Here is a 13,411-nt window from a genome sequence, read left to right on the forward strand (position 1 = left end):
GAGAGAGGCATGAGAGCTGGAATGACCCCAGCAGCCCCCAGCCCCGGCTGGCGGGCCATCTTCTTCCCCAGGGTCACAGAGCTCCTCAGGGCCCCCCGGAGCGCAGGCACCTACTTTATCAACACCCATCTTCTTGAAAGCTGCTTGCAGCACTTTGAAGTTGTGGATGTATTCATGTTCTAGTTTGGCCTGGAACTTCACCTTCCTCAGGTGCACACAGCCGGGGAAGAGCATGTCCATGAACTGGCAGTAGGCTGCCCCTGTGGAGAAGCACAGCTGCCTGAGGGTGCCCGGTGGCGCCTCTGCCCGGGCACCTGCTTTCCCTTCCCAGGCCCTCTGCTGGCCCACTCCCCTAAACCAGCCAGTCTCTCCTCTCTCCTTGTCCTACGTGTAGGACAGACACAGCCAGGATGCCCCCAGCTCAGCTCTCCAGGAATAAGAGCAGTCACTCCCCATGGATGCGGTCATGTACCAGCACCATACCACACACTGCATATACAGCGTTCCATCCTACCAACAACCCTAGTTTGAGAGGCCACAGGATCTCCATTTTATGGATGGGAAAACTGAGGCCTAGTGACATGCCCAGGGTGGCACTGCCAGGAGAGCCGAGGTTTGGGCTCAGTGGCTACACTGGACCTTGTGCTGTTGCCCTCTAGCTTCACTGCCTCTCCCAGCTCTGGATACCCCACTGCCCCTCCTGTCCCACAGCCCTTCCCTGAGCCTCTCTTCCTCTTTGCCTCTGAGTCTTTCTATGCCATGAGACCCTCATTTCCTTTACCTCCAAATGCTCTGACTGGTTAAGGGCTCCGCAGCTCTCCTCAATACTAATTACAAACTACATTTTCTGCTGTGGCCGTTTGGCCTCCCCCCTGCCATCCTCTTCCCTCCCCTCCCCTTCAGCAGGGTCCACTCTCCCCACTCCCAGGCTCCTACCTGAACAGAGCTGTTCTATCTTGGTATAGTTGAGGTGCAGGGAGTCATTGACCCATGCAAGCATATCATGGCGACTCAGATTTTCACTGGTCACGGATGTGGAGTACACATTGACGGCCATTCCCCAGCTGCAGAGAAGGAAGACAGGCATGGTCAACACCTGGGGGCCTTGTGCTGTTCTTTAACTGTAGGGAGAGAAGGAGCCAGAGAAACCCTGGGGAGGTGGAAAGCATCTTCCTCTAGACCCCCTTTGCAGTCTTGCCTCCTGGAAAACTTCAGGTATTTCCCGAGTGGCCACTCTATGCCAGCCGTGTGCTGAGGAACTGGTGGCGCGGTAAGATGTGGTCTCTGCCTTCGAGGAGTTTACAGACAGGCAAACCCTTACCGGGCGGGTGAGAGGGCAGTAAAAGTACATGCCCTTATAGACAGCACAAAGGTGGGAGTGATCTCTTCAGCTTGACAAGGTCAGCGAAGACTTTGGGGCAGAGACGGCTGGAGTCTGGGAGAACTCAGAGTTTTCCAAATGTACAAGGGACAGGGTAGAAGGGTACCGCGGGCCCAGGGACTAGTGAAGACAAAGGCATGGCTGATTCTGGGACTCTGAGTTGTTCAGCAGGCCCAGGGAGCAAGTTTTTGTGTTGGGGTGTGGTACAGTGAGGCTGGCAGGGACAGCCTGCAAAGGGCTTTGTTTTCCAAGAGGAGTCCAGACTTTCTGTTCAGACAACAGGAAGAAGCCATGAGAAGATTTTAAGCAGGCGGTAACCTGACCAGATTTGTGTTTTAGAAAGATGATTAACCTTTGTCTCTCCTTTGACTTCCAACCCCGTATTTCTGTGGCAGGTGGCCTGCTGGTTGACCCCTAGGCACCTACATTCTGCTTATCTAGAACCTCCCCTCAATCCAGGCTTCTGCTCTTGTCTTCATTATCCCAGTGGACATGAGCACCAGTCACTTAGTCACACACTTAGGAACCTGGGGGCTGCTTCCCACCACCCTCCGATCCAATCAGTCATTGCTCCTGTAGCTCTGCCTTCTTAGTAAGCCTGCTCTTCCTACCTCTCCTGCTGCCTGGGGGGTTTGCATGCAGGCTCTCTGGCCAAGGCCAAGGCCAGCAGTAACCTCCTATAGGCCTCCCAGCCTCCAGCCTCTCTCCTAGCGCCCCCCCCTCCCCACTGCTGCCAGCAGAAGCTACAGAAAAGCAGCCTGAGCCACACCACTATACAGAGCAGTCATGAACGAGACACCCACTGGCTGAATTTGCCTTGCAGATGCGAACTGCTCAGCCCTCACAGTGTTGGAAACATTTTTGAATTAGTGCCCAATATTTTAATGTGAGGACATTTCACACAAATGACTTGAGGTTTCTGGCTTCTTTTGGCAACCCTGGGCCTTTGTTTCCTCGCAGCAACCATGGTGGGATCTGGGTAGAGGCGCCCCCTTCTGGCCAGCAGGTGTGAGTGCCTCCTTACCCTGCCCCCAGAGGCACAGGGAGGCCAAGTGTCAGCTGCTGTTTATCACTGACTTGCACTGTTAGGAGGGAAATGTATCTTGTAACTAGGTCTTTATCAGAAGTGGAGAGATAGAAAATAGACAAAAGGACAGTGTATTTTGAGAATTCTGAGAGTGCTTATTTCCGGAGTGAATAATATTTCCCTAGGTTTAATACACAAAGTGTCTCTGTGAAGGAAAAATATGCCCAGACCATCCCCTGTGCCTGTAGGCATCTGCCCTTATCATGTGACCCTCCTCACCACTTATCAAACTCCTAAATGGGCCCCACCTCTCCAGCTCTCTCACTTTGCTCCCCAAGTTAGGAGCCGCCAGCAGCTGTCTGGATTGCTGCCCCCTCTCCGAAATCCACTCATTCTCTGCTCCCATGGTTTTTAAACTCTGGTCCCTGGAGCAGCAGCAGTGGTGCTGTATGTGCTTTAGCTTGCTAGAAATTCCAATTCTTCAGTCCCACCCCAGACCTACTGAGTCAGAATCTGCACCTACCCAAGATGCCCAAAGAGTCTATAGGTGCAAATTGGTGAAGCCGCTTTAGAGAGGAGGCTTGGCTGGCATTCACCAGGCTGTGCTCCCCTGCACCCTCGACCCCAAGGATACATAGTAGAACCTCATTAGATGTGCATGTAACTTCAGTTTTTGGGAAAAATTGAGAGAGAAACAAAAATTATTGTCTTGGGACCTTCTGAGAAACATAGCCTGGCCCTTGAGGAGCTTACATTAGGTGGAAGGGACAGACCTATAAGTGATTTCAAGAGAATTGACAGGCTGTGACTGAGCATGCTCAGGGTGCTATAGGAACAGAGAGGGGCAGGGCATGTTTCCATGCACGGGGTTGAGAGACAGTGTCTGGAGGAAATGATGCCCAAGATGAAAGTTTGAGGGGGAGGAGGAGGCCAGGCCAGAGGTGATGAGAGATGATCAGAAAGAGGAGAGGCACATGAAGAAGCATCATTCATAAAATTGGCTGAGTACCTTGCCTGTGACAGGCCTGGAAACCCCATTCCTGGCGTCAAAGCTCCTACTGCCAGGGGGACAGGCATCTAAACAAATCCTGTGGTGAGAACAAGGGTCACAATACAGGGCACTGGGCTCAAAACCATTGTGTAAGAGGACACTCAGTGCAAGGAGACTCCCTCAAAATTACCCTCGGAAATCTCTGGAATTCCTAGCTTCTGAGTCCTCAGAAGCTCCCAAGATGGTAATTTTTGTTTCTGTTGGCTTTTTGGCCTGCCTGGCCTCCCTTCCCCTGGGCAATGAAGGACAAAACAAGAGCGTTTCTCTCTCAATTTTTCATAATTGCAGAGACAGGGTTTAGGAGTTTCTAGGAAACTCACCTCAAGTAACATTGGTAAGCCAGTGGGAATAGATGGACACCAAACTTGACAAAGAGACAGAATGGATGGGGTGGAGAAAAGTACAATTTATTTTGATGAGTATTTAGTTAGTGAGAAATAGGAAAGATTTGCCCCTGTCCTTAGGGTGTTTGTAGTCTTACTGGGAAGACAAACACAAAGGAGAATCGTATAACCAAATACCCTCAAAGTGTGTGGTGAAAACAGTAGGTGTGACAGGAAGTCAGAAAGGAGAGCATGTAGAGTTAGAAATGTGCTTGATTGGCCCCTATAGGAGTGATCAGACCCTGCCAGACCCTAGGGGGCTTGCACAGTCCTGCTGGAGCTGAGTGCAGAGGGGACAAGCTATTATGGATACTGTTGGGGTGTATCCAACAGTATCCTTCCATGAGCTAGGAGGAGGATTATTTCTCCCTGAGGCCTCTGGGAGCAGGGTGATTTGGGGTTAGCAGGGGAGGGCTATGGCTTTGCATTCTGCTAGGTTTCAGAGGGTCTGAGTCAGTCAGGACTGGTTCTGGAAGGTAAAGGGGGAGGGGGTCTTAGGTTGGCCCTGGGAGTTCTGAGTCACTTTAGGGATTTTTTTTTTCTGTTTAGCGTAGATGAGTTTCAAGGATTGATTATTGATAAAAGCAGAGGCATTGGTCCAGGTCAACATTAGTCCTTCAGGTTTTCACTGAAATCATTTTAGCTTCAAGGGTCTTCCATCCTGAAGACATCTTCTTGGGATTCCACAGGACTGAACAGGTGATGGTTCACATTCTTTACTAGAAAAGCACATCAGACTTTTGGGCAGAGACTTTCTAGTAGGCCAGAGTAAAGCCCAAGTGCATGTGTGTGTGTGTGTGTGTGTGTATAACTATATACATATTATACAGAACTATATTATATGTGTATAACAATATATAAGGTACTACGTATAAAATTTATTAGTATGTGTTTATATGTAACATATAACATATGTAGTGTATTATATACAGTTGACCCTTGAACAATACAGGGTTAGGGGAACTGATCCCCTGCATAGTTGAAAATCTGTGTATAATTTTTGACTCCCTCCAAAACTTAATAGTCTACTGTTGACCAAAAGCCTTACTGATGACATAAACAGTTGATCAACATATATTTTGTATGTCATATGTATTATATATGTATTCTTACAGTAAAGTAAGCTAGAGAAAAGAAAATGTTATTAAGAAAATCACAAGGAAGAGAAAATACAATTTCAGTACCGTATTGTATTTCTCAAAAAAAAAATCTACATATAAGGGGACCTATGTAGTTCAAACCTGTAGTGCTCAAGGCTCAACTGTATATGGTTACACACACACACATACACCCACACCCACACATACACTCCAGGTGATTCTGGTGCCTAGTACTAGAACACCGTCCTCACCTGACATAGGTGGGTGCCTGGGACTGACTGGCCTACACTGCAGTGGCATAGGCTGGGATGTTGACATATTTTGCTACCTCCCTGGGGGGAAGTGTTAGCCATCTTCTTCCTTGATGCATAGGAAAAATTTCCAGTTTTCCTTCCAGAATACAACTAAAGACCTTGCCATCACGGTTCTAAGAGTCACCAGGAGCTACACAGGTATTTTAAAAATGCCAAAGTCTTCTCAGATGGGCTGGAAATTCCCAGTTCTGTCTGTGCCTCACGATGGGGGGCATTTTCCACACCTTTGATCACTCTGAATCTAGGGTTCCCCAAAGTGGCAATAGGGCATATAAGAAGGAAGTTGGGGAAAGAATGTCTCCTTTCAGGACAACAATCATGTTGTTACCTCTTATTGGGCTTTTTGGAAAATGGGTGGGGATGGGGTGGAGTGAGGTGGGAGGGTAGGGTGATTATGGGTGGCAGGCTGATATTAGGAACAAAGCCATTATCTCCACTCAGGACTGGCTACTCTCTGCCTTGGTTGGGTCCATTTTAGCTCAGGAGGACTCCTCTAAGGCACCCAGGGGTCGCTGCAAAGATTTTCTGTCACACTTGCTAGTGAGACACAAAGAAACAATCTCCTGGCTCCCTTATCTCATCTTTTTTTTTTTTTTTTTTTAAAGTAAGATTTATCTATTTGACAGAGAAAGAGTGAGAGTACACAAGCAGGGGGAGTGGGAGAAGCAGGCTCCTCACTGAGGAGCCCAATGAGGGGTTCCATTCCAGGACCCTGGGATTAAGACCTGAGTTGAGGGCAGGCAGACACTTAACCTACTGAGCAATATTTCATTATCCTTTCCTAGATTTGGCTCTGTAAATACAACTAAATTATGGCCAGCAGGTGGCACCCAGGTCCTGAACAAAGCCTTCTCTTAAACATTTCCCGGTCCCCAAATCTCTCCCTAAATCAATTTAGAAAAAGAGCCCCTGCCTTTGATGTGGCCCTCCAAAGAGGAAGCCTGTTTTTGTCAAAAGTTCATGGTATCAGGGCACAGGGGGTGCTTAGTCCTGACCTGGACATCCTATAAGAGCTGGACCAGATGGAATGGCCTGGAACGTTAGGTCTAAGAATCTGGACTGAACTATACTACCCTCCCTATTCCTCAAAACCACACATTAAACTCATCAACTGATCCAACTTCTGATGACTTTTTGTACTGGGTGTTAACTCAGACCTAGACGCAAAGTGGACCAGCTTCTGGGGACAAAGATATATAAAGCATTTACCCAAGCATCCGGCTCTACATGGCCCAACTGCCTTCAATTATAGCAGAGAAACAGTCTGAGAAAACTCTTTAAGTTAACACACCCATTACCAAGGGTTGCTTTCCCTCTTCCGAGACAATGGTAGGCAACCACACAAGGGGTCAGCCTCTGTTCCAGAAGCTACCATAGCGGGGTCTTTCCTATCCCTTTGTTCCTACCATCATCTTTGGCATATAGTAACCCTCAAGAGAAACAGTCCCTGACTGGATTTGTGGCATGTCACTTGGAGTGACACCTGAGTCAGCTGAAGATCCTGTTCCAGGATCAGACTGAGAATGTGGCCTTGGGAAAAGCTTGCTCTTCAGAACCTTGACTCGGGCTACCAGGTTTGGAGTCATGGGATAGACAAGTTGAGGAGGTGTAATCTGGTGATTTTGCTAAATCACTTCCTGTGCTAGGACCATAAGGTTTAGGGTGCATTTACTGGCTATGGGAAAGGTGGTTACAGTTCTCATCAGGAGAGGCAGAGTTGCTGTCATTCTGTTGCCTAAGGCCTTGAAAGTGGTCAAGACTAAATCTTAATATCTCATGGTCAGAAGAGTTTCTAGAAACCATCCACTTCCTTCCCAGATACCTAGGACTACATTAAGTCTAGGGATTTATATTCTTAAATCATAAATAAGTCTGTATAACTCTGAAAGCTCGCACACATTCCAGTATTTAATAATGGTATCACGAGCCTAAATCTGATTTTGGCTTTTTGTTTTCAGGTCTTCAGTGGGAATCTATCTTCCACAAATATATCTTAAAGATAATTAAGGGGTCTCCAGTTCTTTGGTCCCTAGGAGAACTCCCTGCAGTTCCCAGGACTCTGCCCTCTGTCCAGCACAGCTATGAAAGACTACCAGGTCTTCCAGTTCTGCAGGGTACTGGGCATGTCTTCAGCAGCCTTTAAAAAGGTGCTATGTTAAGAATACTGATCTCCAGTCAGCACAATTGGATTCAAATCCTGGCCCTAACATCTCCTAGCAGCTTGGCTTCAGGCCTCAGTTTCCTCATCTATAAAATGGGGACAGTTCCCACTTCATAGAGCCTTTATGAGGATTAAGTGAACCACAGATACCAAGTGCTGTGCAGAGCCTAGCATATCATACATTTTCAGTGTCACTGGGGCAGACAGTGAGAATCCAAGGGGGTTTGAGAAGGCAGGTACCCAACACATATCCAGCTTCAGATCTCTGAGCCCAAGAAAGGCAAGTCCAGGATGGGGAAAGACCACAGAATGCTCCCCTTTCTGTCTGGGGACAGCCATCTGGGCTTCCCGCAGCTGGGCCTCTGACCACAATCCCTCCCCAGCTCTGGATTTCCCATCTATTGGGCTTTGTAGATGCCATCCTACCGGCCAGGAGAACTGGAACAGATGCTGTGAGATCAGAGGACAACTCTGAGGAGTCTGCCAAAACGTTTCCCGCTCCTGATGTGGGGCTATGCCCATTGTCACTGGGCTAACCCTTCCTGCCCAGGCCCAGGGGGGCTGAAGTCATCTGTCTGGGGCTGAAATCTGCAAAATCGCTACCCCTTGTCCCCCTGGGTCACACATCCAGGTTATTCTGGGGTTGCATGGAGGCAATACATGCAGGCAAGCATGGAGGGTTCTGAGGGGGTGGAGGGGCTCTGCAGGCAGGTCACAAAGCCCTGGCAGACCCAGCCAATCACCTTCTCTCATGGGGAGGGGGGGGCGGGGGACAAGGACCTGACTCATAGTGAGGCTCAGCCTCTCAAAGCTGAATTAGTCAAAGGTAAAGAGGGTGTAGGTGGCATAGTCCCAGGGCTGGTGGGGACGAGCTCATGCCCACTCCAGCACACTGGGCCAGGGATCTGGATGGTGTTGGTTCTGGTAGGGACTGGAGCTTTTCCAGGGTTCTGTTCTTATAATACTTTTAGGTCATGTGGCTATTCTCTAAGGTCCTGAACCCTGCTGAGGTACCAGCTACTAGGACACATTGTACTGAACAATGATCTCAACTCTTAAAGAGGCTTCTCCAGGCTGGTCTGGGTAATGCTGTCATATGCCTCATAGCTACTGTTCAGCCTCCCTCTCCCTGGCCTACTCTGGAGGGGTGGACTGCTGGCCCCTCAGTGGCTAGCCTGAGGACAGAACAGGGAGCAGGGCTGCAGAGGCTGCTGTAATGTGTTAAGGGGAGAACATTTGTTTCTGCAGCCCTCGTGTGCCTGATGTTTCCTTAATGATCCTTCATGCTTCAAAAGCAGGTCTGTGTCTCAGAGGACACATATAAGCCATGTCATTTTATCTTCCTTCTTTAGGCTGTGTGGCTTGCCCTTGTCATTGGCCAAGTGGCATGTTCTCCCTACCTCTGGAACGAGTGGATCTGACCAGTTGTTTAGCTACTTTGCCTCAATCCCAAGCTCAGCCCTCCTCTGCTCTCATACCTCCTCCTGCCCCGCAGCCAATCCCTCTCAGAATCTTCCAGCTTCACTTCCTTGCCTTTTTGACAGACTGCTCATTTCATCCTCTGGCCTTGCCACCAGAAAGTCTACAACAAACTTGACATGCGTCGGTGTTGGGTTTTCTGTTTTCTCATGCAGACCATCACTCTTCAGGTCCCCTAGACTCTAGCTGCCTGCCCTATAGGAGACAATGGGCCTCTCAGTGGGATATGCACTAGAGAGTTACGATAAAGCCTGCCTTCTTTCAAACAGCTTTCAAACCCTGGTCTACCAAGGTTCCTGAAATTCCCACCACAAAGGACACTCTTATGGATTATAGCCTTCATCTCCAAAAAGCCTTAGTAATTCTCTCAATTTTGAATATGAGGAAATAAAGGCTCTGGGTTCAAGTGACTTGCTCAAGCTCAAGCTCAAGCACTGGCAAGACCAGAGCATGAGCCCACCTAAAGCCTATGCTCTGACTATGCCACCACACTGGCAGGAAAAGCTATTTGATCTTGCAGAGCCTCAGTGTGCAACACCTTGCTCTGATTTGGGCCCCTGAGCATTGAAAGAAGGGAAAATAAATTTCTTCTTTGTGTTTCTTTTTCCAAGCTACTGCAACACTGTCTTTTTAAAGATTTTATTTATTTATTCATGAGAGACATAGAAAGAGAGGCAGAGACAAAGGCGGAGAGAGAAGCAGGCTCCCTGTGGGGAACCCAATGTGGGACTCGATCCCAGGACTCCAGGACCATGGCCTGATCCAAAGGCAGACACTCAACCACTGAGCCTTCCACATGCCCCAGCAATACTGTCTTAGTTTCAGTCACCAAGGATTTACAGCCTGCTGACATATGGTGCTAAACACTGTGAGGCACCATAAGGGCACAGGATCATTTAAAGACAAGGATCTTGTCCTTAAGGAGCCTTTGTTTGACTGAAAAAGTAAGAGTAATTCATAAAACAATAAGAGATCCCACAAGCCAAAACATATGAAATGCTCAACTGTGAAAGTACATTTGGCTGTTAAATGCTCCAAGAGAGTGCAAAGGATGAGTGTGGGCTCAGTCAGATGATTTCTGGGGGAGGGTGGCACCTAACTTGGGCCTTTAAAGATGACACGATATCAAAAAGAAGTGAAGAGAAAATGGGAAATTAGAGCCGTGAGAAGTAAGTTTGTTGTTACTTTTATTTTTTAAAATGGGCCGAAGACCAGTGATTGAATCTTAGAGGAATCTTAGGGGATGTGATCAAGAGAGGAGATAGGAGACATAGGTGATGTGTCAGGAGCCAAGGGTGGGACTGGTTTCAAGGAAGGGTTATCTGCCCTGTTTAATGAAGTTTCCAGACCTCTGATGGAGAAATGGTCATTAGATTGTGCAAGAAGACATGACGAAAGTCTGAGTCATCTTGCTGGAAGCTGGAAACAGAAGTTACACCTGAAGACAGTTACGGAGTCCCAGGTTATTTGCCCATGAGGATGCTGAGTGGGAAAATCAGGAGTCTGTCATCCAGGGCATTGGTGTCTGCTGCCACGGCAAGTGGGGTGGAGTAGCAAGTGACTTGCCTGCAAGGCGGGGACACTGTGCTGCTCTTAGTGAAAGCTGGAAATGGTATATATAAGATTTAACATAGACTTATGCTCTTCATCTTTGCCAACCTGCCCATCCTCCTTCAGAAACCATATCCTGTTCTTAAGTCCTAGATGGTAGCTGTCCAAGGAGGCTCACAAGCACAACCTCGCGGTCTTTCTTTTTTTGTTCCTCACGGTCTTTTTCTTTTCTTTTTTTTTTTCAATATTTATTTATTCATAGAGATGCAGAAAGAGAGAAAGAGGCAGAGACACAGGCAGAGGGAGAAGCAGGCCCCATGCAGAGAGCCCAACATGAGACTCGATCCAGGGTCTCCAGGATCATGCCCTGGGCTGCAGGCGGCGCTAAACCGCTGCACCACCGGGGCTGCCCCCCTCACGGTCTTTCTAAAGCTTCTTACAACACTGTGTCATGAATGAAAAGAAAGAATGGTAAAATTTTTAAATATAATAATAAAATCTTAACCGAATTGAATGTTTGGAAAATATTTTAAGTATTCATTTGCCATTCCGTTTAACTGTAGCTAATTCAGAACCCTCTTTGATCTTTAGTTTCGTTGAAAATCTTGTTGAAAAGCACTCTATTGAGGCAGGATGGAATGCACAAAATTTATTACTAAGGACTTTCCAGAGCCTCTGATTCACTCACTTGCTTATCGCCATTTATGGAGTGTATGTTCTAGCACTAAACCCAGGTGCAGGGCCTATAGGAAGGAATGGGACCAGCTCTGGGTGTTCACGGACCGGGGTCCGAGCTAGGCCAGTGAACAAATAACCAAAGGGCTTTACATTATGCTACAACCCACACGAAGGAAGGCATGCTGTTGGAGCAATCCTGCTTCCTGGGCCAGGGAAGGCTTTGTAGAGGAAGCATAGTTTGATGTGGGTCTTGAAGGAGAAGGTAATCAAACAGAGAGTTAAGAGGAGAGAAGAATGGACTGGGAAGAGAGAGAAAATTACAAATAGCTCACCCCAGAATGCATGCTGGGAGCAGGAGATAAGGTTAAAAAGGTAGACAGAAGTTACACACCAGGAGCTCTGTAAAGAGGTTTAGAGGGGTATTTAATCCTGGGGGAAATCCAGCAAGGGATTTTTTCCCCCTCCTGGATATAATATATTTGTAACAATAAAAAATATTTATAACAATACTATAGTTAAAAACTGAGTGTAATTTCCCAATCAAAATTACAGTAAATGAAATTACAGTGATTAGAAACTGCATTAAATTTATAATTTTTTGAGGCTTTATTTTATATAATTTTCTCAGTAAAAACTGAAGAGATCCCCAAGTGCTGTTTGCAGAAATCAGTGCCCTGTAAATTTTTGGAAACTATTTTGAAATAATTTTAGACTCACAATTGCAAAATAGGACAAAGAATTCCCATGTATCCATATCCAGCTTCCCCAATAACATCTTACATAATAATTGTGAAGGCTGGGAAGTTGACATTGGTACATTATTAACTAAGCTACAGATGTTATTTGGATTTTTAAAAAAGATTTTATTTATTTATTCATGAGAGACACAGAGAGAGAGGCAGAGACACAGGCAGAGGGAGAAGCAGGCTCCATGCAGGGAGCCTGATGTGGGACTTGATCCCGGGACTCCAAGATCATGTCCTGGGCCAAAGGCAGGCACTAAACCGCTGAGCCACCCAGGGATTCCCCCATCATTTAATCAGTTTTTATGTGCGCTTTTTTTTTTTTTTTTTTGGTGTACAGTCTGTGAAATTTCACCACATGTGTAGATTCATGTAATTACAACCCTACTAGGATGCAAAATTGTTCTATAACTTCAGGGAAACTCCCCTGTGTGGCCTCTCTGTTGCCACACTTTGTCCCCAACTCCAAACCCTGGCAAGCACAGATCTGTTTTCTATTGCTATAATTTTAAGAATGCTGTATAAATAGAATTATATAGTAATCTTTTGAGATGAGTTTTTCTCCCCCTCAGCATGATGCCTTTGGGTTCTATCCAAGTTGCTGCATGGATTAAGAGTCCTTTTTTGCTGCTGAGTAGTATTTTCCAAGCAATGGTACAAATATGGATTACCACAGTTTATCCATTCACCCATTGAAGGATATCTGGGTGTTTCCAGTTTTTGGTGATTACAAAAAACCCTATGAGAACTTTCATCAGTCTTTTCTTGCTTTGTCTATGAAGGTCTGGCTCTGGGAGAGCTCTCTCTCTGTTTTTCTGTCCTCTGGAACCACAAAGCTGGTTGGGATTTGTAGCTGGGAGGCTCGGGCATTAGGTTCGAGGGAGAGTCTGAGACACAGGTGTACAAGCAAACTCTTTGGACTGATTGTTTCCCAAACTATGGGTTTGCTCGATCTAAAGCCAAGTCTGCCCCTGTAGGCCAATTTCTTGCTTCTTACATGCATTCTGTAACCCAAATTTGTGAACTTATTTCATTATAGCACAATTTTATCAAGGATAATTTAGCATTATAGTGGTCAATTTGGGGAACCTTCGATATGAACAAAGTTGAGAGTGCTTTAGAACAAAAAGGGGACAAAGTTTCAAACATTCAATTGTTTGCAGGATTATTGGGGCTGAATCCATTAAGGTCCAGAATGGCCTGTCTGAAGTTCTACCCAAACTTGCACAATACCTTCTTAAAGTTAAAGAAGGACTAAAATAGTTAAAAGCATAATACAGAAAGGACTCATCAGGCCTTGAGCAGTTCTTGTAACACTCCTATGCTTCAGTCAAAAAACTCAGTGGGTGAGGATATGGATTTACTGGGCCAGAAACAGAATAGTTATTCCCTGACCAGAACCAAATACTCTCTTTTTAAAGATTTTATTTATTTGTGAGAGAGACACAGAGAGAGAGAGACAGAGAGAGTGTGTGTGTGGAGGGAGGAGCAGAGGGAGAGGGACAAGAAGACTCTACGCTGAGTGCAGAGCCTGATGTAGGCT

The 13,411-nt window shown here is 46.7% G+C and overlaps 1 protein-coding gene across 3 annotated transcripts in view; it reads right to left on the bottom strand.

Annotated features, from left to right (window-relative positions):
- Nucleotides 1-13,411, bottom strand: part of MAPRE3 (microtubule associated protein RP/EB family member 3) — a 54,140-nt gene that overhangs the window by 3,659 nt on the left and 37,070 nt on the right. The window contains exons 1-3 of one of the 3 annotated variants that reach the window (XM_077843802.1): nt 7,844-8,100; nt 937-1,064; nt 115-260 (exon numbers count right to left, since the gene is read on the bottom strand). In XM_077843802.1, coding sequence (XP_077699928.1) covers nt 115-260; nt 937-1,057 — 267 coding nt within the window. In that variant the 5' untranslated portion in view covers nt 1,058-1,064; nt 7,844-8,100. Of the gene's footprint in view, nt 1-114; nt 261-936; nt 1,065-7,843; nt 8,101-13,411 lie in introns of those variants that run through there. The other 2 variants (XM_077843804.1, XM_077843803.1) reach the window with 2 other exon arrangements.

This window comes from Canis aureus, chromosome 12 (assembly GCF_053574225.1).
Source record: "Canis aureus isolate CA01 chromosome 12, VMU_Caureus_v.1.0, whole genome shotgun sequence".
Lineage (NCBI taxonomy): Eukaryota > Metazoa > Chordata > Mammalia > Carnivora > Canidae > Canis > Canis aureus.